Genomic DNA, 23,271 nt, shown 5'->3' on the forward strand with positions numbered 1-23,271 from the left:
GTGTGGCCAATCAGATTCCTATAAATGAATAGGTACTGTCCCACGAGTTCAGAGATCAGAGGATTCCTCCGAGCCTCCAACGCCCTGCACACTGTCCTAAGACAGAGGTCGCATCCACAAACCAGCCAGCAGCCCGCTGACCAACCACAAACCAGCCAGCAGCCTGCTGACCAACCACGAACCAGCCAGCAGCCCGCTGACCAATCACAAACCAGCCAACGGCCCGCTGACCAGCCACAAACCAGCCACAAACCAGCCAACGGCCCGCTGACCAACCACAAACCAGGCAGACCCTCTTCAGTCTCCAGCTGCAGGTTAGTTAATATGAACTGAGATGTAGAAATATAAACTATAGAAACAGATGTAGAAATATAAACTATAGAAACAGATGTAGAAATATAAACTATAGAAACAGATGTAGAAATATAAACTATAGAAACACGTCTCCTCAGACATTTTGATTTGGTTAGTTAGTTGGTTCGTTTATTCACCATAGGTATGTAAACTGTAAGCAGATGGAGAAGCTATACGCATCCTTACATTTGCATTCAATGGATTCAGTGTTTTATTGTCTCATTTCATATACCGGGTGAAGGTGGGCGAATGGGGAGAGTTCCCCTCTGATAATAACAGACGTACAATGTATCATGAAGTAAAATCTCTGATCTGCATAGCTTCACGTCCATGTGTGCACACAGAACAGAGAAGAGGTCGGAGCTACTGTCTGCCAACCACAAATATTAGAGAGGTCCCTAAATAGATAACAAATATTCTTGTGTACTGCATCAGTCTGTGCAAGTTAAATGGGGTCATTCTGTTTGTTAGTAATGGAGTCCGACAGGGTGGCATCATCCCATTTTGTTTGTTTTTTTGTTTTTTGTGTATATGGATGATTTGTCACGAGTAAATGCAATCCAGGACGTTTTGTTGGCAATATTTTAATAATCACCTCATGCAGATGATACATGAGGGCTCTGTGCTTGGCCCACTTCTTTTTACCATTTTTATAAATAATTTGGGTAAAGATGTGAATGATACTGATTTTCATTTATATGCTAATGATGCAGTTATTTATTGCAGTGCGTCAACTCTCGCTAAAGCTGTTGACCACTTGCAGTGTGCATTTAATGTTGTACAGAAAACTTAGTCTAATTTAAATTTTGTTTTTAATGCAGATTTTTTTTTTAAAGTTTATGTCAGGAAAAAAAGGGTTAACTCCTATAAATACCTGTTGGCATTCGATCGATGACTCTGATTTTTAAGCCACGTGTTCAATGCTTGGTGAACAAAATGAGGCTAGAAGTTAAGTTTCTATTTCAGAAACAAGTTGTGTTTCTATTTTAATGTAAAAAAGAGACTTGTTGCTGCAACATTTTTACCTGCTCTGCACTAATGGGATCTTTTGTACATGTGTGCCTCTGCTCAGGCATTGCATATGATTGACACAGCTTATCATGCATCACTAACTGTAAAGCCCTGACACACCACTGCTCAGGTAGGATGGCCTCGTTTAGCAACCCGCAGGAGCACCCACTGCTAGATTTCATATACAAGGTGATTCTCGGGTTGCCTCCATCATACCTCTGTTCTTTTATTTCTAGAAAGTGTGATGGACAATATTCGCTGTGTTCAAGGGAGTTTTATATTTTATCTGTACCAAATGTTCGCACTAAATGAGGGACCAGGGCGACCTCTGACCGGAATGTCTTACAGAATGTTTTAAAACTCAAAGATCTCTCTGAATGCTTTTAAATCCAGATTGACGACCTAAAGAATGGATGATCCAAAAATGATCCATCTATGTGTTGTGGTTTTAGCTGAAGTTTGTTGATTTCATGGCTTGTATTGAACTTTTATAATTTTTAGACTGCTATGTGTTGTAATATTGTCTGTGTATCTTGTGTCTGTTAGTTTGTGCTGCTGTTCTGTCTCGGCCAGGACTCCCTTGAAAAAGAGATTTTTAATCTCAATGGGACCTTTCCTGATTAAATAAAGGTTTAATAATGATAAAAATGATTTGTAATCATCTTCATCTACTGCTGGCCTACAACAGTTACTGAAGCTTTGCAAATGCAAAGAAGAGCAATATTATGATGTTACAATGAGTATCTCCTGAATTCTCCTTATCTGCTATTGCTCTTAACGTGTGTAATGAGATTACATTACTCGGTCATTATATTGTCAATGATCGATCATATGATAAAGACATTCACAGACAGTGAAGTTTTGGCATCTGTCCTGTTATGTACAGCCGGCCTGTGGCATGCAGAGAACGCTCCCTGAACTTCCTCAGTGGAGTTAATGTCAGTCTGCCAACTGCATTGTAATATATAACAATTATTACAATACATGTGAAATAACATGACAGTAGACAATAGTATATAATAATAATAATAAGAATAATAATAATAATAGACAATGAGTACATAGTTGTTAATTACTTTGATCATATGAACAATAGTACTGTTATTGTTCATGACTTTATTTGTACTGGATTATCAGATTTGGGTGTTTCAGTTCTTCCTCTTACAGCAAATTTACAGCCTCTTCGTATTCTGCTCCATGATTTCCAATATTGTACTTTTTACTGCACAAACGTATATTATCCAACAATAATACATGTTTATTATTCTGCAACATGACTGCTTTTTTTGTAGTTTTGGTATTTTTTGATTAGTTTATTTTTACATTTAGATGATACAAGGTATGTAACCATGTTAAGAACTTTGGATGTTGCTCACATCATTGAGCATCCACAACATGTAGGACACCCATCCAGAAAGAAGAAATGAGATCATAATATACAACAATAATAATAAAATATTATTACTATTAATAATATTAATAATAACAATACATATTATTACAATCACAATAATTATAATAAATATAATAAATAATTCTTATTATTATAAATACAATTATTAATCTAATCTAATTACTAATCATCATTATTATTACAACTGGTATTATTATTATTATGAATAATATTATTATTACTATATAATAGAAAAATACATACGTTGGTTTGTTGCTTACATAAGGAGTAAACATTTATAATCATCACTTTAAAAGTTACATACGTTGTTTTTGGTGCCTGTTTGTTTCCCAGATATATTAGTGTGTGTGTGAATGGGTGTATAAGAGGCATTAACTTAAAGCACTTTGTAGAAAGGCGCTTTATGAAGTTCAGTCCATTTCTTTGTATTAGTTTACACAGAGGCAGACACAGTCAGCTACCCAATGAGGACATTCATTCAATCCGAACACAGATACTGACTCGTATTACTCGTATCATACTCGTACTTCATCCGTGCCGAATACTCTTATCTTATCTAACTGTATGAACTGCATTAGGTCACTAAACCAGAGATTTTTAGATTTGCAGTGTTGTAAAAGCAATGATGTTTTTAAATCTTATTGTAGAATATCTTCTGTCTGTACTTCCTTTTGGTTTTTAAGTATAAAAATGTTTATGCATTGTTTGATAGCAGTATACTCGTCCTGCTGCTTTTACTGCAACTAAATCTTATGACTACTGCTTCCACTCGTGGCATTAGTACTTCTGCATGTTGTTGCTCATTAAATAAATAGTTATTATATATATAGTTATTATTAATAGTTATTATTGGTAATAATGAAGACACTGATGTGTTTGTGTGTGTCATGTTATTTGTTGGCAGTCATGGTGTCTCCTGGTCTGCTGTTCCTGCTGTTGGTGTCGTCCTCCCTCTTCCTGTCCACCTTGTCTGCAGGGAACAATGTTGAGAAGATCAAATCCAAATCCCAGATGACTTTGAACACCATCAGCAAGATCAAAGACATGGGTGTTCCTTTTCTGGAGTTGATTCCAGTTTGCGGATCACAGCTTGCTTTGGTTACAAATTTAGTATTGGGGATAATAGTTGGTGGTCAAAATGAAGTGATAGATGTTCTCAAGGATGAATTTAAAAAACTTAATTTTAAGATAGATAAAAATCAGGAAGAGATGAAATGGGAGATCTGGTCAGCTACTTACTCCAGCATAGAGTCAAAAATCAACATAGCCTGGGGTAGTTATGATAATTTACTGAAAAGTATAAAAGGTAAATCTGTGGAGGAGAGTAAAAGATTAACAAATGAATTTATTAAATCATACCCACACACTGCCACACAGGAGTTACACCAGTACCTGACAACTACAGGAACATCCCTCATGAAGAACCTTGCAGAGGTGTTGGGTACAAAAATTAAATGTGATGAAGTTCAAATCAAAGCATATACCATGTTGATTGATTTGCTTGTATACAAGGGGATCACAATGAATCATTTCATCTACAAATACAAAGATACAGAGACTGAAGAAAAGTTTGAATTATCAGCTAAGATGGCGTACGAGTCTGCAGCGTTTATGTTCAATATCCATAAGTCCTGCCTCTTGAACAGTGATTATATTAAAGAAGATGTGAAGGAGTTCATTAAAGATACCAACAGGCGTACACATATGGCACACGAAGTCAGGTCTTTCTTGGCCAAAAAGTATGAGAGGTATGACTGGATGGTTGTAGCATACAAAACCGGACACTCTGATAGGCATTTTAAAGTATTCAACCAGCACACCTTGTATAAATTTGAGTTTGTGGTACCATCAAGTGATGTCAGTGTGGCCTTAGCCAGACAGGCAAAGGGGACTCACACACATCCAGACAAAGTTAAAAGAGCCATTACAAAGTGCCTCTACAACAAGGTTGATTGTCATGACGTTGCAGAAAAACTTGAAAACTGTAAGGAATACGTGGAAGGAATTAAAAGAGATGGTGAAAACATTCCAGTGACAGACGCTTTCACAGCAGTACATGCTTATATAGGCAAACCTCATGCCGCCATCGATGCAAAAGAAGCACCAGATGAATACATTAAACTTGATGACATTACAGTGCCTTATATTTATACAGGAATTTGTAAGAAATATAAAATGTTAACTGGCAAGTTTGTGGTTCTGTTTAAAAGTGATGAAGAGATCCTGAAAAAAGATCCCTGCCTCGGGCTAAACTGTGGTGGTGCCCAAAGAGGCACATGTGTTCGAGTTACAGACTCCTTTGTAGCAATGTGTGAGTGCAATAAGCCGTATTATGGGGAGAACTGTGAAGAGAGCCAAGAGGATTACAAGACAAAGCTTAAAGAAACTATAGAAGCTTAACTAGCTCTGATGCAGCTGAGGGTCAGTACATTTCATGAAATGAGTTTGATCTTAAACATTTTGTTTGACATGTTACCTGATATTCACACTGAATGTGTCTTTAGTTTCCCCCTTGTTACTCTTAAACTGTCTCCTTGTTGGCAGTTTTCTACAGAGAAGTCCTCAAAGATATGTTTTAAAGTCTGTGTAAAGTCAGAATAAATATGAGTTCTGAGTTTGTCAGAGAAGAAAATGTTATTAACTATCCAGCCAAATTTGAATGATTAAAAATATCAACAAGTTTATGAAATTAGGACCGCCCACAAAATCCTGACAAACTGTTGACGCCACATTTAACTAATATATCGTTCAAAGTCTTTTCACATGTTTTCAGAAACTATTTTACAACTTATTTAATGTGTTAAAAAGAAATCTTACACAGTCTTTAATCTTTAATCTTTTTTATAAAATCAGTCCCAATACTGCACACACAATCAGCATCTTGGGTCCATATCTTGTACGAGCCTGTTCATAAATAATTAAAATTAAAGATAAAAAGGATTTCAGAGGCTCTGTACTTTCCTGCAGGAGGACGATTAATCTGTTTTTACACCTTACAATGACTGACTTCAGAGTTTAGTCATTTGGTCCATTCGAGGACAATTTGTTGCTTAAATAAGCGTTAAAATATTCAGACCTGAGACGATGTCCATGACACATGATGCAGTTTGTCAAAGATCACATAGTTGTGTCAGAAACTTCAAACCACAAATGATTCCTGTGTAACAAACAAGTCAAAGAGTTCATTTCATGACATTTACAGACTTTTCCCAGAGCTATCTTGGTGTTGGTGTTTCTGACTGCAGCAACTGAGAATGTCAGTACTTCAGAATAACATCGTTCAATGTTTCTCTCATATACAAGTGTGAGTCTGAACCTCAGCACTTTGTCTTTATCTGCTGGGACTATTTACACATTCATTACATGGAAGGTACTGCATCAGTCGCTAGGCAGAGCTGAGCTGTAACGCACATTGCTAAGTGAAGAGAGCCTCTGTCCACAGACAGGAGGGATTACATTTCATTCATGAAGTCAAATGACAAACTTGATCTGATGGTTTCTGTGGAACATTTCAGCTGACGAAGTGAAACAATGAATCACAGTAGATGGTGTGCAGAACTTTGTGGATAAAACAAGTGAAAATGTAGAAATGACGTCGACATTTGAAATGATTCAAAAGTCTTCTGTGTGACCTGTGCTGATGTCATCATCACCTCCTGTCTGTCAGTGAGATCTGATTGGACAAAGTTTAAACCAATGAGATGCTTTTCCTGCTTCAAGCTTCTGTCCTGATTTTGCAAATTGCTAAAATGAATAAAAATTCAAATCAACTGTCGTCGCTGTGTCTTTATTTTCCCCATGATCCTAAAGTCTCTATGAAACAGGAAGTAGAGTTCTGTTTACTTCCTCATTTTCACGTGTTTTCTTAAAAACACTCAGAAATTGTAATTAAAATACAAAATTTTTCCTGATCATTTGAATCACATAGTTTTAATATAAATGAACTAATAAACTTATTATCTTAGTACTAATAAACTCAATGTGTAGGCAGGCGGCAGGTTTATGCAGTCAATATCAATTAGTACTATTACATAAATATGATAACACATTAAGTCTGTTAGCTAAGCTATGTTAAAGCTATGTGTCCATCATAAAGTGTGGAAAACACAGAGAGTTAAAGCAGCAAATATATTGTGCATGTGGAAGGACGGTAACAGGAAGTCCAGCCCTAAGAGCAGGCACATGGGGTGGAGTCTATAAAAAGGGCGGGAAGCTCACCTGGGCCTTTCTTCCTGCATCAGACACACCTGGGAGAGCAGCTTTTGTTTGGAGGTGATTATTGTAGGCTCCATTTTTAAGTGTTTGAAAGCGTGATTTGAATATTAGAAGAAATTAGAGAACCATGAACTAATTATTAAGCTCATTACTTGTTGTATAAACTGTTTTAGTTGTAGACTTTCCATGTTGTGGAGGGACTCTATCTGGAATGACTGTTTAAATACATCAGCTAACAAACAGGTTTGGTATTTTAAAATGGATTTTAGTCCCTTATTTACAAAGTGAACATGGTTATCTATGAAGGTAGACTCCAGTCACCTGCATGTCTCCAACTGGGAGAACACAAGGAAGAAGGTTGTTCGGAGTGATGAGAACAAAATGTAACTTTATGGTGACAACAACAAAAGATTTGTTTGGGGAGGAGTCAGCAAAGCCTATGATGAAAAGTAGGAGGTGATCTCTGACCCTCACTGTGAAGCATGGAGGTGATCTCTGACCTTCACTGTGAAGCATGGAGGTGATCTCTGACCGTCACTGTGAAGCATGGAGGTGATCTCTGACCTTCACTGTGAAGCATGGAGGTGGATCTATGATGTTTTTTTTGGGGGGGGGGCTGCAGCAGCACAGGACATTTAGTTCAAACTGTTGGAAAGATGAATGCAGCATGTTTTCAGAAAATATTGAGCTCAGTTTGAATTCATCAGCCTGAAAGCTGCACATGGGACAATGATCCTAAACACAAGGCCAAGTCAACCCTGCAGTGGCTCCAGCAGAAGAAAAAAGGTTCTAGAGTGACCATCAGTCTTCTGACCTCAGTATCATCATTGAGCCATTTTGGGGAGATCTCAAACATGCATCACCTGCTCACAAATATGAAATCACTGAGTACTTTAAAGTCAAAACACGATTTCCAAACATCAGCTTTAATATATATTTCTCTCTCACACACACTCAGTCTAAATATTACAATAATTATTGTCATGATCTTTCAATAAGGCACACTGTGACTCCAACATACACTCAGATATGGGACACACTGTTCAGCATCATTCAGTCAGTAAGATGAACTTAACATTAGCATGTAGTTGTAATGTGAATGTGTGACAGACAAATAGTAAAACTCAGCTGTGAAAAAATAAAATGTCTTCATGGGAGAATTTCTAACGAACACTAACATTAATTCAAATGTTCTCGTAGCTGCTTACAATGACGTTACAATAAATAAATGTTACGGAACGTGTGACTGACATGCATCAAATAACTGAGTGAATGAGCAGCGAGTTAAAGTGAAGGAACAGACGGAAACGGTGCGTTCAAGGACCTGTTCTTATATGAGGTTCCTCCGTAAAGACCACATGTGGCCCTGAATGCACCACGTATGTGGTCTTTACATCGGGGCTGGAAAAACAACAAGCACAAAGAACAAATCTAAAGTCTGGAATTAAACTCAATCTTACAAAGGGGATAATAATTAATAATATAATTATAATAATCATCTTGAGCAGTCAGACTTTGATAATAAAGTGACAGTGTGTTCACTGACGACTTCTCTTCATCTCTCCAGCAATCTTCTTCATATCTTCTGTTAGCTCCGCTCACTGGAAGGAAAAGGTCATTTATATTGTCGTAGATTTTATATTATAGGACATATGTTACTTTATATATACACACACACACACACACACACACACACACACACACACACACACAGAAACACACACACACACACACACACACATACATTATGAGCTCACCATGCAGCTGTATTTGGGGGCAAAGGTCACGCCTTTCCCTGCTCTCTCCTGAGATCCACTGCTGCTGCCACTGTGCGAGCTCTTCCTCATGATACCTGAAACACAAACACAAACACAGGTACGTTTGGTCACATTGTTCTAAACATTATTATTCACTCTTTGCTGCAGACTGCAGCATCTCCTCCCACCTGCAGGGGGCGGCACATCCAGTCTCTGCAGACTGTTTTTGCGAGACGGAGGGTAGTTTCCTGTCTTGGAGAGGCGCCGTTGGCGGTGATTCAGCATGGTGGCTGGAGAGACGATACCAGGGGGCGGGACTTTACCCATCCTCAGGTACAGCTCCTCGATCTCTTGCTTCTGATTGGCCTGCAGGTTCTGCACCTCCACCAGGTGTCTGCAAACAGGAAGGAAACATTAATAAAAGGATTGATGTGGACTTCCTGCTCAAAAAGTTATAGTACCGAGGGGAAGTGATGTTGGTGATCTCCGTATTTTAAAGAGTTCAGGTTTCAAGATGTGTTCTGATATTGTTCCACTGACATCGTTTATGTTCATTAAATGTGACACAAAATGAGGAGTTTCCATCAATGTTACATCCATAACTTACCTTTCGCGGAGCTCCTCCAGCTCCACCCACATATCCTCGTTCTCGCTCTCTGATTCGTCAGAGCTGATGTAGGGAGCCGTGCGGCTCCACAATTGGCTGAGGCTGCTGCCACTCATCCCAGGACTGCCAGCCGACCCCTCCCACAGACTGATGCTCAGCCTCGGACCGCCCCTCCTCTTGTTCTCCTCCTTCTCTTCCTCCTCCTCCTTGTCTTCCTCCCTCCTCCTCCTCTCCTCTTCATCCCGTCCTCCAGCGTTGTCACGGTAACCATGAAGCGGTCCAGGTGGTGGGACTGTCACTGTGCTGATACCACTCTCTGATTCGCTCTGCTCCTCCGTGCTGCTCTCTGATTGGTCCCGTTTGAAGGGAGGCGGGGAGTGGGCAGTGGGCGAGGCCTGATTCAGTGGGCGTGGTTCCTGATGACAGACAGCGGGAATGTCTTTTAAGGGCATCACCTGGAAACGACCGACAGTGATACCTGAAGATTTTTTCACTGAAAGAGAAACAGAAGTATCATGAGTAATCAGAACAAATACTCGAGTACAGCTGTCCATACTTACCTTAGTGGGATAACACTGTGAAACAAACACTGATTTATATGAGCTGATACTTCAACAGGGTGACCTGCAGGTGGTGCTACAGCACAGATGGTGGAGTCATTTAATGGAGAACTTTCAGGAGAATCTCTTCACTGGATTTACAGCTTTGATTTTAACGAGATCTCCACAATCATGAAGCTCATTATTCACAGATCTTTTCTTGTCTGCTCGATGACTCACTCTACAAAGATTTCGACGAGCGTCAGACAGATGTCTTTGTTCATGACGGCTGCCTCACATGTCCGGCATCTCTTTGGAGTGTCGGTCGTACACATGCTCAGAAAGGAACGTGTTATTAAGTTATTAAAGTTATTAGAGTTAAGTTATAAACGTTGAAAGTTATTAAAGTTATTAGAGTTAAGTTGTAAACGTAGAAAGTTATTCAAGTTATTAGAGTTATGTTGTAAATGTAGAAAGTTATTAAAGTTATTAGAGTTAAGTTATAAACGTAGAAAGTTATTAAAGTTAAGTTATAAACTTAGAAGTTATTCAAGTTATTAAAGTTAAGTTGTAAACGTAGAAAGTTATTAAAGTTATTAGAGTTAGGTTATAAACGTAGAAAGTTATTCAAGTTATTAGAGTTAAGTTATAAACGTAGAAAGTTATTCAAGTTATTAGAGTTAAGTTATAAACGTAGAAAGTTATTCAAGTTATTGATTTTTTTTTTGTTTCTTTAGGTTGTTCAAGTTTTTCTAAGTTATTGAAATTCCGTGTACAGGTATGTCTTACCCTCCTGTATGGGTGACAGTCCAGGTGAGACAGGAGCGGACACCTGGACAAGAGGAAGATCATCATCATCATCATCATCATCATCATCATCATCATCATCATCTCGAGTCTTACTGTAGTGTGAGGAGTCGAGACAGGCGGTGACGAGGCACAGGAGTCAGACAGCTCTCCCATGGGACTGGGAGTACCGAGAGTACCGGTCAGGGTGGGAGGACCGGTCAGGGTGGGAGGACCGGTCAGGGTGGGAGGACCGGTAGGACCGGTCAGGGTGGGAGTACCGAGAGTACCGGTCAGGGTGGGAGGACCGGTCAGGGTGGGAGTACCGGAAGCACCGGTCAGGGTGGGAGCTGAGACAGTCTCTGAACCTGTGAACCAGACAAATGATGTGAGTGTTTTCAGCTTGGTGTGATGTCACCGTGATATCACTGTGATGTCAGCAGGGACTCACCATGAGGGGGCGGAGCTGGGCCAACCTTCAGCTGAACAGGACTGTGCGGCTGAAAAGAACGAATGAATAAATGAATGTATTGAAGGGATGGTTCATGTATTTGGAGCTTTCCCTTGGCACTACATTGTCTCGACCTGTAGAACTTACATATTCCTATACTTAAGCCAAACAGTGTATTACGCTGTGTGACTGACAGCAGGGTAACGCGGTGAGAATATGCTCACTACATTTGATCTAATCTTGATTTTGGCCGACCTCTTCAAACCCTGAAATATCCCGTTAATGAAGGAATTAACTGTTCCAGCTTCAGATCCTACATGTTGATTCTTCTTCTCTAAATGAGTTCATGCTGCAGTACACAGGTAAGCCCATAGCATGTTTTAATAGAGGCTCACCTGTCCCTGATGCTCCTTTCTTACCTGAGGTGTTTCTGGCGTCTGGCTGGGCGGAGCCACCTCCTGGCTGTCAGGGGCGGGGCCTGTTAGAGGGGTGGGGGCGCTATAGAACAGCTGGGAGGAGAAGGGAGCAGAGAAGGAGGCGTGGCTTGGAGGATGCCGCTTAAGACCCAGGGAAGGAGACATGGGGGGAGAGAGGGGAGCCTCGGAGGAGGGGAATTGGGGAGAGTGGGGCTGGGGGTGAAAGCCCTGGTTGGGGGTCCCAGGTGGTGGCATGAAGGAGTGGGCCACGCTCATGGCCAGAGAGAGTACATTGGCCAAAGAGAAAAGAGGCTGGTCAGAGGGGGGCCAGTGAGGGGGAGGAAGAGGGGCTGAGGAGGAGGAGGATGAGGAGGGGGGGGTGAGGAGAGAGGGGTTACTGTGGACACGGGGGATGCCAGTGAAGGAGCTCTGGGTGGGGAAGGGGGTGGTGTAAGGGGAGTAGGGGGAAGTCTGGAGGTGATACTGAGAGGAGAGGTGAGAGGGGCGGAGGGGTGGGGTCTGGGTGGGGGTAATGGAGGGGGTAAGAGGGAGGCTGATGGGGGGAAGCTGGAGAGAGAGACAAGATATGAAATACATGAAGAGGTCATCGTCTGTCATTTATTTTTGTCATTATTGTAACTTCAAACATGCAGACGATTCATTTTTTTCACCAAAAGTTCAAAACTCAAAATGTTCTTCGCTTTTTGTCCAGTTTAGCCTAGCTTAGCACAAAGACTGTAGGGTGAAAGTGACCAATAACACACACCAAGAAAAAAAATCTGCATCCAACAGCTCCAAAGTAGTGTGAGAGTAAAGTGAAGAATCTTTGTGCTAAGCTAGCCTAAACATGTTGTTGGCTCTAGCTCTGTACTGGAGATGAAATTCATCTGAAACATCAGGAGAAGAGAGAACTGAGCATTACATTTACACAAGGTTTAACAGAGACTACAGATGCCCCAGGAAGCTCCCCTGAGGGACTCCACAGTCTGCTTAAGGCCAAGGTGTTCGTGTACCTGATGAGGTGTGGAAAGACTGTGACCTCAGTGGTCTGACGGACGGTGTGGCCTCAGAGTCGATGTAGAAGTCGATGCTCTTCACGGGGGAGGGCTCAGCTTCTGCAATGTCTGATGGGAAAACAGGCCATCTGAGGCGTGTAAAGATAAAATGTCTAACAAGAACCTTCTCTGACTCCGTGGTGGCCTTAGCCATCCTTCATGCTGTGGTCTGCTGGAGAGGTGCAGACTCAACAGACTGATCAGGAGAGCCAGCTCCGTCCTGGACCGTCCTCTGGACTCCACAGAGGAGGTGGAGGAGAGGAGGATGTTAGCTCAGCTGACCTCCATCATGGACAACACCTCTCACCCCCTACATGACACTGTAGATCCCTGAGCAGCTCCATCAGCAGCAGACTGCTACACCCACGGTGTAAGAAGGAGAGGTTCAGCAGGTCCTTCATCCAACACACCTGCACCACCTGCTCCACCTGATCATGGTGTAGTTTCTGTTCCTGTTTCTCAATTACCCACCACTCACTGTGGCTCTATGTTCATCTTTACTTTGAATTTTAATTAGCTGTACTTATATTTCCATTCCGATTAGTTACAATGTACAATATTATTTATATCACGGTCACTTTGCAATATTATTTATATTATGTTCAATTTACCATACAATAGTACATTATATTGTATTATACCAGGGTCTCTTACTTTTACAGCATTACTTATATCTTGGTTACTAGTCTTACAGTATTTTCATACCATAGTCACTCTACCTTACAATTCTTTGTATATCATGCCTCAAGTACCTCAAGTACTTGTTTTGCACATTGTCTGTTGTTTGCCAGATGTCTGTCTAGTTTTGTTTACTGTGTAGGTTATAAGTACTTTCTGTCTCTACTTTAATTTCTGTATTGTGTACTGCACTTTTCTTTTTGCTGCTGTGATAAGTAAATTTCCCAACTGTGGGATGAATAAAGTCTAATCTAATCTCTTTTCTTACCAGGAAGTGAAGACGAGGACAGAGTTCTGGAGAGACCCTGGGCTGGCAGGTTAGACTGAAGATCAAAACAAAACGAGGAAAAAAGGTTGATGTTACTGCTGACGAGGACAACTGACAAGTCCAATACTCCATTTAATCGTTTAGTCATTGGTTTTTCTCTGTTTTCTGGTCACAGTAAACCGTCGCTGTGTTTCAGTTCCTGTCCTTTCTGTGATGAGTGCATCAGTGCTGCTGGAGCTGAAGAGGTCGAGGTGGATACCTCAATATACAAATGTAAGCTGGACACATGATTTACATTTATTATGGAGGTCAGATGATGGAGCTAACGCTCTGCATGGCTACAACTCAGAGAAGAAGAAGAAGAAGTTGTCACACCTCGGTGAGGTCAAGCTGGGTTTTTGTCTTGTCTTGTCACTTCCTGTTTTATTTTGAAAGATAACTCTCCTCTCGTTTCAGGTCACTTGCCCTTCCTCATGTGTCTGATTGTCTTCCCCGCCCTGATCGTTTCCACCTGTTCCCCATTACCTTGTGTATATACTGTCTGCGTCTCCCTTTGTCCTGTGCCGAAGTGTTTCGTCTCCTGTAGCGTTCACCAAAGCCTTAGTTCATAGCCCACAGCCACAGCTTTATTGCTCTAGTGATATTTTGTTTCTTCCTCGTAAGAGTGATTTTTTGTTGTATTATCTTAGCCTAGCCCTTTTGGTTTCCTAGTGTTTAGCCTAGTGTTTTGTCAGCCTCATAGGAGCGTCCTTAGTTAATGTTTTCATAGCCTTTTGTTTTCTCCTCGTTGTGAGTGATTTTGATTTCGTTAATCTTCGATAAACTTAGTTCTGAGTTTTTTCCTCCTCGGAGTGATTTTTTGTTTCTCATAGTTTAGGCCTATTTTTATAGCCTCACTCTTTCGAAGGTTCTTGAAGACCTGAATAAAGCTACGCTCAGCCCAACTCTGCATCTGAGTCCTCATTGAGTCCCGGCCTGACAGAAGTGGTGATATGTTGCAATATGAGTCTCACACACTCACTCACCGTGGACTCGGACAGCGTGGCTGGCCGCTGTTGATGCATCATTGACTCCGCCCTTTCAATGATGTCATACATGCGGAGGATGAATCCGTCGCGCTCAGATGGCAGGATGAAGTCTCTGTGGATCTGAACACAGAAACAAAAAGAAGAAGAACCTTTTAGAACATGAATCACAGAAACACTGAAGCACTGAAACATCATGAATACGAGGTCAAGTGTCACTCAGTGACATGAAACAGCTGATAATGTAAATAATGTAATTCTAACAAAATGTTTCCCGCAGCAAACAGATTTATATGTGATGATGGTTTAACTTCATTATGTTCTTTTTATTTGTTGTACCACACACACACACACACACACACACACACAGTGTCATGTCAAATGAGTTACCGTTATAACAGTGACTACATGGACAGTGCCGTGCTCTGATTGGCTGCTGGTGCTCACCATCACAGAGGCGATGTCCTCTGGATTGTCTCCGTCCAGGTCAAACTTAAATGTCACCATCTTACTGTTGTGAGTCTGCAGCTGACACTCCACCACCCGGTCCACCAAGTCTGACACCTGAACACACACACACACACAATAATGTTTAGAATAATGTGTGTATATATATGATGTACGTTCTAACTGGATGTGATGATTGAAGTGACTCTGGTTTTCACCCCTGTGATTTTCAGACGAGCCCGTGCTCTCCTCCTGAACTGCTTCATAGCTTCCCGTTTGGTCATTTCCTGGTTGCCTTTGTCTGATTGGCCATCATTGCCGTCACTCAAACCTGAGGTCACATCAGAGGCGTAGCTACAAATGAAGAAACGCAGGAAGTGATGAGACAAAAGAAGGAGAGTATTTTCATGTGAAGCCACCATTGACAGATCAGAGTTCCGGGGTGCGGTCAAATAGTCAAAAAATGAGCTCCTAAACACTTTTCCTTGACCTCGATGGAAAACGTTACAAGGTGATGAGGACAGATGTGAAGGAGAGGAGATGAGGACAGATGTGAAGGAGAGGAGATGAGGACAGATGTGAAGGAGAGGAGATGAGGACAGATGTGAAGGAGAGGTGATGAGGACAGATGTGAAGGAGAGGCGATGAGGACAGATGTGAAGGAGAGGAGATGAGGACAGATGTGAAGGAGAGGAGATGAGGACAGATGTGAAGGAGAGGAGATGAGGACAGATGTGAAGGAGAGGAGATGAGGACAGATGTGAAGGAGAGGAGATGAGGACAGATGTGAAGGAGAGGAGATGAGGACAGATGTGAAGGAGAGGAGATGAGGACAGATGTGAAGGAGAGGAGATGAGGACAGATGTGAAGGAGAGGAGATGAGGACAGATGTGAAGGAGAGGAGATGAGGACAGATGTGAAGGAGAGGAGATGAGGACAGATGTGAAGGAGAGGAGATGAGGACAGATGTGAAGGAGAGGAGATGAGGACAGATGTGAAGGAGAGGAGATGAGGACAGATGTGAAGGAGAGGAGATGAGGACAGATGTGAAGGAGAGGAGATGAGGACAGATGTGAAGGAGAGGAGATGAGGACAGATGTGAAGGAGAGGAGATGAGGACAGATGTGAAGGAGAGGAGATGAGGACAGATGTGAAGGAGAGGAGATGAGGACAGATGTGAAGGAGAGGAGATGAGGACAGATGTGAAGGAGAGGAGATGAGGACAGATGTGAAGGAGAGGAGATGAGGACAGATGTGAAGGAGAGGAGATGAGGACAGATGTGAAGGAGAGGAGATGAGGACAGATGTGAAGGAGAGGAGATGAGGACAGATGTGAAGGAGAGGAGATGAGGACAGATGTGAAGGAGAGGAGATGAGGACAGATGTGAAGGAGAGGAGATGAGGACAGATGTGAAGGAGAGGAGATGAGGACAGATGTGAAGGAGAGGAGATGAGGACAGATGTGAAGGAGAGGAGATGAGGACAGATGTGAAGGAGAGGAGATGAGGACAGATGTGAAGGAGAGGAGATGAGGACAGATGTGAAGGAGAGGAGATGAGGACAGATGTGAAGGAGAGGAGATGAGGACAGATGTGAAGGAGAGGAGATGAGGACAGATGTGAAGGAGAGGAGATGAGGACAGATGTGAAGGAGAGGAGATGAGGACAGATGTGAAGGAGAGGAGATGAGGACAGATGTGAAGGAGAGGAGATGAGGACAGATGTGAAGGAGAGGAGATGAGGACAGATGTGAAGGAGAGGAGATGAGGACAGATGTGAAGGAGAGGAGATGAGGACAGATGTGAAGGAGAGGAGATGAGGACAGATGTGAAGGAGAGGAGATGAGGACAGATGTGAAGGAGAGGAGATGAGGACAGATGTGAAGGAGAGGAGATGAGGACAGATGTGAAGGAGAGGAGATGAGGACAGATGTGAAGGAGAGGAGATGAGGACAGATGTGAAGGAGAGGAGATGAGGACAGATGTGAAGGAGAGGAGATGAGGACAGATGTGAAGGAGAGGAGATGAGGACAGATGTGAAGGAGAGGAGATGAGGACAGATGTGAAGGAGAGGAGATGAGGACAGATGTGAAGGAGAGGAGATGAGGACAGATGTGAAGGAGAGGAGATGAGGACAGATGTGAAGGAGAGGAGATGAGGACAGATGTGAAGGAGAGGAGATGAGGACAGATGTGAAGGAGAGGAGATGAGGACAGATGTGAAGGAGAGGAGATGAGGACAGATGTGAAGGAGAGGAGATGAGGACAGATGTGAAGGAGAGGAGATGAGGACAGATGTGAAGGAGAGGAGATGAGGACAGATGTGAAGGAGAGGAGATGAGGACAGATGTGAAGGAGAGGAGATGAGGAGTTAGGAGTCGACTGCTCTCACTCTACGTCATGAAGCGACGGTGAATGTTGTTGACGTGATCTGTGGTAAAACTACAAAGTCCAGAAGATGGACTACAAAACGCTCCTCTGAGATCCTTCCTGGATCCTCCCCGCGCTCTGACCGTGTTGTTTGCTGCAGGAAATGTCAAACTGTGACGTCATCATCAGGTCAGAGTGTCAGTAATAATGAATATTGTCCAGCTGTCACAGAAGCAGATGAAGTGTTTGTTAGCTGCTATGCTCGCTCACCCTCCTGTCCACTCACACACAAACATATTAGCAAGTTATGGCAAAGATCTCTGAGGAATCAGCAACGGGAACTTCATGAGGATCTGCAGGACGCTGGATGGCACAGTTCCAAACAGTTTGGACTCTGTGTGTGAACGCAGAGAACACAGGCAACAACAGAACACACTTCATGATCAAAGTATGACATCACGTCAACACGTATGTTCATATTCACACGCTCTCTCTGCAGCTGTCACACTGTTTAAACACTGATGGTTTAATGACTGAACGTCTGTGTGAAGTGAGGACGTCTGTGTAGTGAGAGTGGGAAGTGAGGCTGATGATGAATGTCCTGACAAATGTAGAAATAAATGTGTATTTTTGTGTGTTACCTGTCAACAGGTGAGGAGAAGCCACACACTGATCCAGATGGAGGTCGCTCTGTGTTGCTGGACACGGCAATGCTCTGAAGACAACAAACACAGAAGTTCAGACTGAGCTGATCCTGATTCAGTTTCACCCATGATGCAGAGGTAAGATCAGGACATGTCTCAAGAAGCGTGACTGGGACTCAAGGTTATAGCCCCGCCCCCTGCTCACCTTGGGGAAACGGAGCACGGGGAGGGGCGGAGCTTTGGATGGTGTCCGGGTCAGAGGGCGAGGACCAGTCTCTGGGTGAGGGGTTTCCTGAGCCACGAGAGCAGGGGCATGGACAGACGAGACGGGGGCAGGGTTTGTGACTGGAGGGGGCGTGGTTTCAACATTATCTGGGACACCGGAGGAACTGAAGGAGCTGCCAATCTCACAGTCTGCTGCCATGGCAACCAGAGGAGAGAGAGAGAGACAGATATAAAGGATTCACACTATACACAATGACTTTACAAAAACAAATTATTCTAGACAAACAAATAATATAATATAAATATAATACAAATATATAAGATTGTTAATTGAGATTGTGTACTGACATGTAGCGAAGGAGTATGGGGTGTGTTTGCCAGTGGCCTTGCCGTCGTCTCCCTCCGCCCTGCTGGAGACGCTGCTGATCCCAGAATCCACCGGGCTGCTACTCGATGATGTCACCATGACCGAGGGCGGGGCTTGTATCCAGGCAGGGGCAGGTTCTGAATCCAGCTGTGAGTTTAGAAAGATTTGAATAGGCCGTCATCAATTATTTCCCTCGTAAAGTTTCCAAAGACACAATGTACAGCACAAGTATTGAAGTCATGTAATCGTCATCTGTAAACAGACACACCTGCTCGGCTCAGAGTCCATGTGGAGGACTTTATCTCATTTTTATCTCAAAGTTATCAAAACAGTTTGTGTGACGTTTCTTTTACTAGATGAGTTTATTTGAGCTGAACTTTACTGCTGTAGAATCATTGTGGTCCACCGTGGCCCTCATGAATGAGCAATTCATGAGCAAGCACTGCCAGCAGGAGGCACTGTGTCCCCATCCTGCCCTGTTTCCATGGAAATTGTGTCAAACACACCTTTCCAGCAGCAGATGGGCTTGTGGCGGCTGCAGGCTTCTGATTGGTCCGTTCAGGTGGTTGTGGGGCGGGGTCAGACTCCTCCTCGATGACTGCTTCCTTCTGACAGCTCACTGCTTCCTCCAGCAGGCGGCGCTGTTTCTCTCGCTGACGCTTTATGGTCGTCACACGGTGTCTGATCGCCTTGGCAACCAGCTTATAGTCTGCCTCACACACGAAACCCAGCACCACCTGAGATACAGACAGAGAGAGAGACAGGTGAGACCAGGTGAGGTGATGTCATCAATGTGATGTCATCAGCATGGTGGTGCAGGTACCATCTCCTGGGCCACCTCCTCAGGGACGTCTTTGTACAGCTCGAACAGGAACTCGATGGCGTTGTTGTCTTTGTATTTCCCATGAAGCTTCTTGTTGTGGTCCATCCTGAGCCAGAGCTTCAGTGCCGCCTTCGAGCTGTTGTCGTCCTCGGCCAGATCAACATGGACCCCGAGCTGCTCCTGGAAGAAACGGTGATCCAGCAGGTCCTGAACCGTGAACCTGCAGAGAGTGATGATCATGACACCGGGATTACAGATACACTGAACCAAGCCCCGCCAACCAACCCGCCAACCGACCCCTCCACTGACCCACCAACCTACCCGTCCACTGACCCGCCAACCGACCCGCCAACCTACCCGTCCACTGACCCGCCAACCAACCCGCCAACCGACCCGCCAACCTACCCGTCCACTGACCCCCCAAACGACCTGCCAACCTACCCGTCCACTGACCCGCCAACCGACCCGTCCACTGACCCGCCAACCTACCCATCCACTGACCCGCCAACCGACCCGTCCACTGACCCACCAACCTACCCGTCCACTGACCCGCCAACCGACCCGTCCACTGGCCCACCAACCTACCCGTCCACTGACCCGCCAACCAACCCGTCCACTGGCCCCACCACTCAGACACAAAATGAAACCTGGAAAATTCATATACAGTGGTCCCTTGTTTATCGCGGGGGATACATTCTAAAAATAACCCGCAAAAGACGAAATCCGCAAAGTAATCAGCTTTATCTTTTTACAAGTATTATACATGTTATAAGGCCGTGAAACCCCTAACCACACACTTCAATCACTGCTAGTGATTGAACATTTATGTAAATCTGGCTAGCCGAGCGCATTTTGTACAGTACTCCCTTAGCTAATCAGGACGCAGAACACAATGCGTGTTCATACTGTACAGTACGCTGTAAAAAAAAGCATGCAAAATTACACTAAAAAAAATCTGCAAAACAGCGAGGCTGCGAAAGGTGAACCGCGTTATCGCGAGGGACAACTGTAATTTCAAACAAATGCTGTGTTGTGATTGGTCAGGTTACCTCTCGCTACTGTTGGTTCGAATGCAGCCTTCAATGATCTCCTTCAGCTCTGGAACTTTTACTTTAGAAAAACTGTTGGGTTTGATTCCCTGAGACGGAGACAGACAGTCAAACATCATCAAACATCTGGACAAAAACAGGAAGAGGACGGCACTCTCGTGGGCGGAGCCTTACATTGGTGACTTTGCGGTAAATCTGGGCGGCGTTCTGACACTCAGAGTACGGGTACTCTGACGTTGCCATTTCCAACATGCACATGCCGAAGGCATAAACATCCACAGCCTCGTCGTACTTCTCCTCATACATCTCCGGAGCCATGAACTCTGGGGTCCCTGAACGCATCACCAGTCACAACATGAGCATCTTCAAACAAGTGTGTCCGACAGCCAATCACTGCTCGGTTTATAGATTTGTTAACCCTACATGACCTCCTCAGCCATTTTTCTCAACTTAGTTTTTTGATTTGATCATTTTGTCTGTTTCAGCTTGTGGCATGAATTTTTGCATGAACTTTTCTCTTTAGTAAAATGTTAAAATGTCTTCAAACTGTGTTGATGCATTTTGCTCCCTCTGCACAGCTTCATGTAAAAATGTCCAAAGAAACTGCTGTAAAATCGTCACATCAATATTTATTTAATAAATCTCTGAATCAACTTCAGACTTCAAACTACCAAACACTGAATAACTGTCCTGACTGTAACTTTAAATGTCAGTTTATGATTTAATGATTCATTATTGATCACATAAAGGTGGATGTGGTGTTGGTGCTGTTACAGTCTTGGATGTGTCAAACATGAACACACTGATTTGACTGCACTCACACACACACACTTTGGTGGAATCCAGTAAAAAGATTTATGAAATAAATATTGATGTGATGATTTAATAGCAGTTTTTTTGTACGTGTACATTTTCACCATGAAGGTGTGCAGAGGAGAATCTGGGGAGGACACGAGGGTTAAACAGTTTAATGTCGTGAGGTTAAACGTGCAGAGTTCTCACCGATGACGCTCTTGGCGAATGAAGCCTTCTTCAGCGTGGCGAGGCCGAGGTCTCCGATCTTGACGGAGGCGGAGGGTCCGGTGATGAAGACGTTGTCACACTTGAGGTCTCTGTGCAGGATAGGGGGGCAGCGTGAGTGCAGGAACTGCAGCCCCTTCAGGATCTGGAAGCTCCAACGCTGCAGCAGCTTCAGCTTCATCTGACGAAATCTGCGCAGGTACCTGAAGGAGGTTTAAAGAAAACACCTGTTGAAGTCAGGTGAGCACAGTCAGGGCGGGGCGATCAGTGTCTTATGTACTTTGTAACTTCAGAAAGTTCCACAGTGAACAAGTTTTTAACAGGAGTTCAAGTCCAGAAGAATCCTGAACACAGTTTTCAGTTTGAGTTGCACAGACATCATCCCGCTGTGTGAAATGTAAAGAAACAAACTGTGAAACTTCAAATCTGATTAAAAACAGCACAAAGAAACTCGTCAAATGTTCAACTGATACATTTGATGTTTTTGTAAAATTATATGAGCATTTTGAATTTGATGAATAAAGTCTGTGAACGAGCAGCTGAACGCAAACAGCTGCTGGATCATCTCCAGTGAATGAGGTTACCTGTCAACAGGTGAGTCACATGACAGAGAGGCTGAGTGTTTGGAGGCTTCACCACTCTGTGAAAGACTGCTCTGGAACATAGAGCAACAATTTCAGAATAATGTCCGTCAACGTAAAATGACAAAGAATCTGTGGATTTCATTGTCTACACTTCATCACATCATTCAAAGATTCAGCCAATCAGAAGAAAGCTCTGTAACAAGGGACCAGGCTGAGAACCAATCATGTGTGTCTGTGATGTTCAGGCCTGCAGACAGCATCAAACACAGACAGGACTCTGTGGTGGACATCACTGCATGGACTGAAGACACTGAGGACAACATCAACACACTTCATCTCTGACTGCACTGAGGACAGCTCAGACTGCACCAAGACTCCACCGCCACCACGGACGCCATGTCCTCTGGGCTAAAGAGGAGAGGAACCACGTCTTTGTGCTATTTTCAGTTAAATCTCGAGTTTCACAGTTCACACAGGAGGACGACTCTTTAAAAACAGGGTCATAATATTTAGTACCATCACATCATAGAAGTATTAACTGTTTAACTTCAGCTCATGTTCACGTTTACGAGTTTAGTAAATCGTATTTTAGGATTGTTATCTGCTACAAATCATCTTCAGATAAACTTTAAACCAGGAGGAAACATCCAGCCTGGTAGGTCTTGTAGTTTATCATTCTGGACTCACGTCTTGAGAGTCCCCGACGTCATCAGCTCCGTCACCAGGATGGTGCATTTGTGGCCCCTCAGCATCGCCTTCCAGGAGTCGAAGAATCTGACGATGTTTGGATGCTGCAGAGCTTTTAGCATCTCCACTTCCTCGTTGAACCTCTGACGCTCCGTCTTGTTCAGACGATGAGTCTGAATGGTTAAAGAAGATCAATGAATGCATTACTAAAAGAACTAATACTAAACACCAAAAGAACACGTAAAACCATGTAAAGAACACTTAAAGAACACCTAAAAAACACGTAAAGAACACCTAAAAAACATCTAAAGAACATGTGAAGAACACTTAAAGAACACCTAAAGAACACCTAAAGAACACTTAAAGAACACCTAAAGAACATCTAAAGAACACGTAAAGAACACCTAAAGAACATCTAAAGAATATGTAAAGAACACCTAAAGAACACCTAAAAAACATGTAAAGAACACCTAAAGAACATC

At 43.1% G+C, this 23,271-nt stretch overlaps 2 protein-coding genes across 3 annotated transcripts in view; one reads left to right on the top strand and one right to left on the bottom strand.

Annotated features, from left to right (window-relative positions):
* Positions 1–21: 21 nt before the first annotated feature.
* On the top strand, positions 22–9,026 carry LOC113744960 (uncharacterized). Of its 2 annotated transcripts, none has more exons than XM_027276259.1 (2): positions 22–314; positions 3,684–7,770. In XM_027276259.1, exon 2 carries the CDS (start codon positions 3,686–3,688, stop codon positions 5,177–5,179), a length of 1,494 nt encoding a protein of 497 aa, XP_027132060.1. In that variant the 5' UTR covers positions 22–314; positions 3,684–3,685; the 3' UTR covers positions 5,180–7,770. The 2 variants fall into 2 exon arrangements, 1 of the variants encoding a protein (XP_027132060.1); XR_003461922.1 differs by lacking the exon at positions 22–314 and adding an exon at positions 8,920–9,026 and having other exon boundaries at positions 3,137–7,051.
* LOC104931905 (serine/threonine-protein kinase WNK4) overlaps positions 7,901–23,271 on the bottom strand; it is a 20,015-nt gene continuing 4,644 nt past the window's right edge. The window contains exons 3-25 of the mRNA XM_027276239.1: positions 22,790–22,962; positions 21,501–21,721; positions 20,673–20,830; positions 20,499–20,587; positions 19,450–19,669; positions 19,133–19,363; positions 18,608–18,773; positions 18,240–18,451; positions 18,032–18,105; positions 15,242–15,377; positions 15,024–15,140; positions 14,577–14,699; positions 13,552–13,606; positions 12,564–12,674; positions 11,949–12,117; positions 11,554–11,821; positions 11,135–11,183; positions 10,801–11,051; positions 10,687–10,729; positions 9,359–9,851; positions 8,940–9,145; positions 8,752–8,846; positions 7,901–8,595 (exon numbers count right to left, since the gene is read on the bottom strand). Of these exons, the coding sequence (XP_027132040.1) occupies positions 8,593–8,595; positions 8,752–8,846; positions 8,940–9,145; positions 9,359–9,851; positions 10,687–10,729; positions 10,801–11,051; positions 11,135–11,183; positions 11,554–11,821; positions 11,949–12,117; positions 12,564–12,674; positions 13,552–13,606; positions 14,577–14,699; positions 15,024–15,140; positions 15,242–15,377; positions 18,032–18,105; positions 18,240–18,451; positions 18,608–18,773; positions 19,133–19,363; positions 19,450–19,669; positions 20,499–20,587; positions 20,673–20,830; positions 21,501–21,721; positions 22,790–22,962 (3,663 nt within the window). The 3' untranslated portion in view covers positions 7,901–8,592. The remainder of the gene's footprint in view (positions 8,596–8,751; positions 8,847–8,939; positions 9,146–9,358; positions 9,852–10,686; positions 10,730–10,800; positions 11,052–11,134; positions 11,184–11,553; positions 11,822–11,948; positions 12,118–12,563; positions 12,675–13,551; positions 13,607–14,576; positions 14,700–15,023; positions 15,141–15,241; positions 15,378–18,031; positions 18,106–18,239; positions 18,452–18,607; positions 18,774–19,132; positions 19,364–19,449; positions 19,670–20,498; positions 20,588–20,672; positions 20,831–21,500; positions 21,722–22,789; positions 22,963–23,271) is intronic.

The sequence above is a fragment of the Larimichthys crocea genome, unplaced genomic scaffold (assembly GCF_000972845.2).
Source record: "Larimichthys crocea isolate SSNF unplaced genomic scaffold, L_crocea_2.0 scaffold33, whole genome shotgun sequence".
In the NCBI taxonomy this organism is placed as follows: domain Eukaryota; kingdom Metazoa; phylum Chordata; class Actinopteri; family Sciaenidae; genus Larimichthys; species Larimichthys crocea.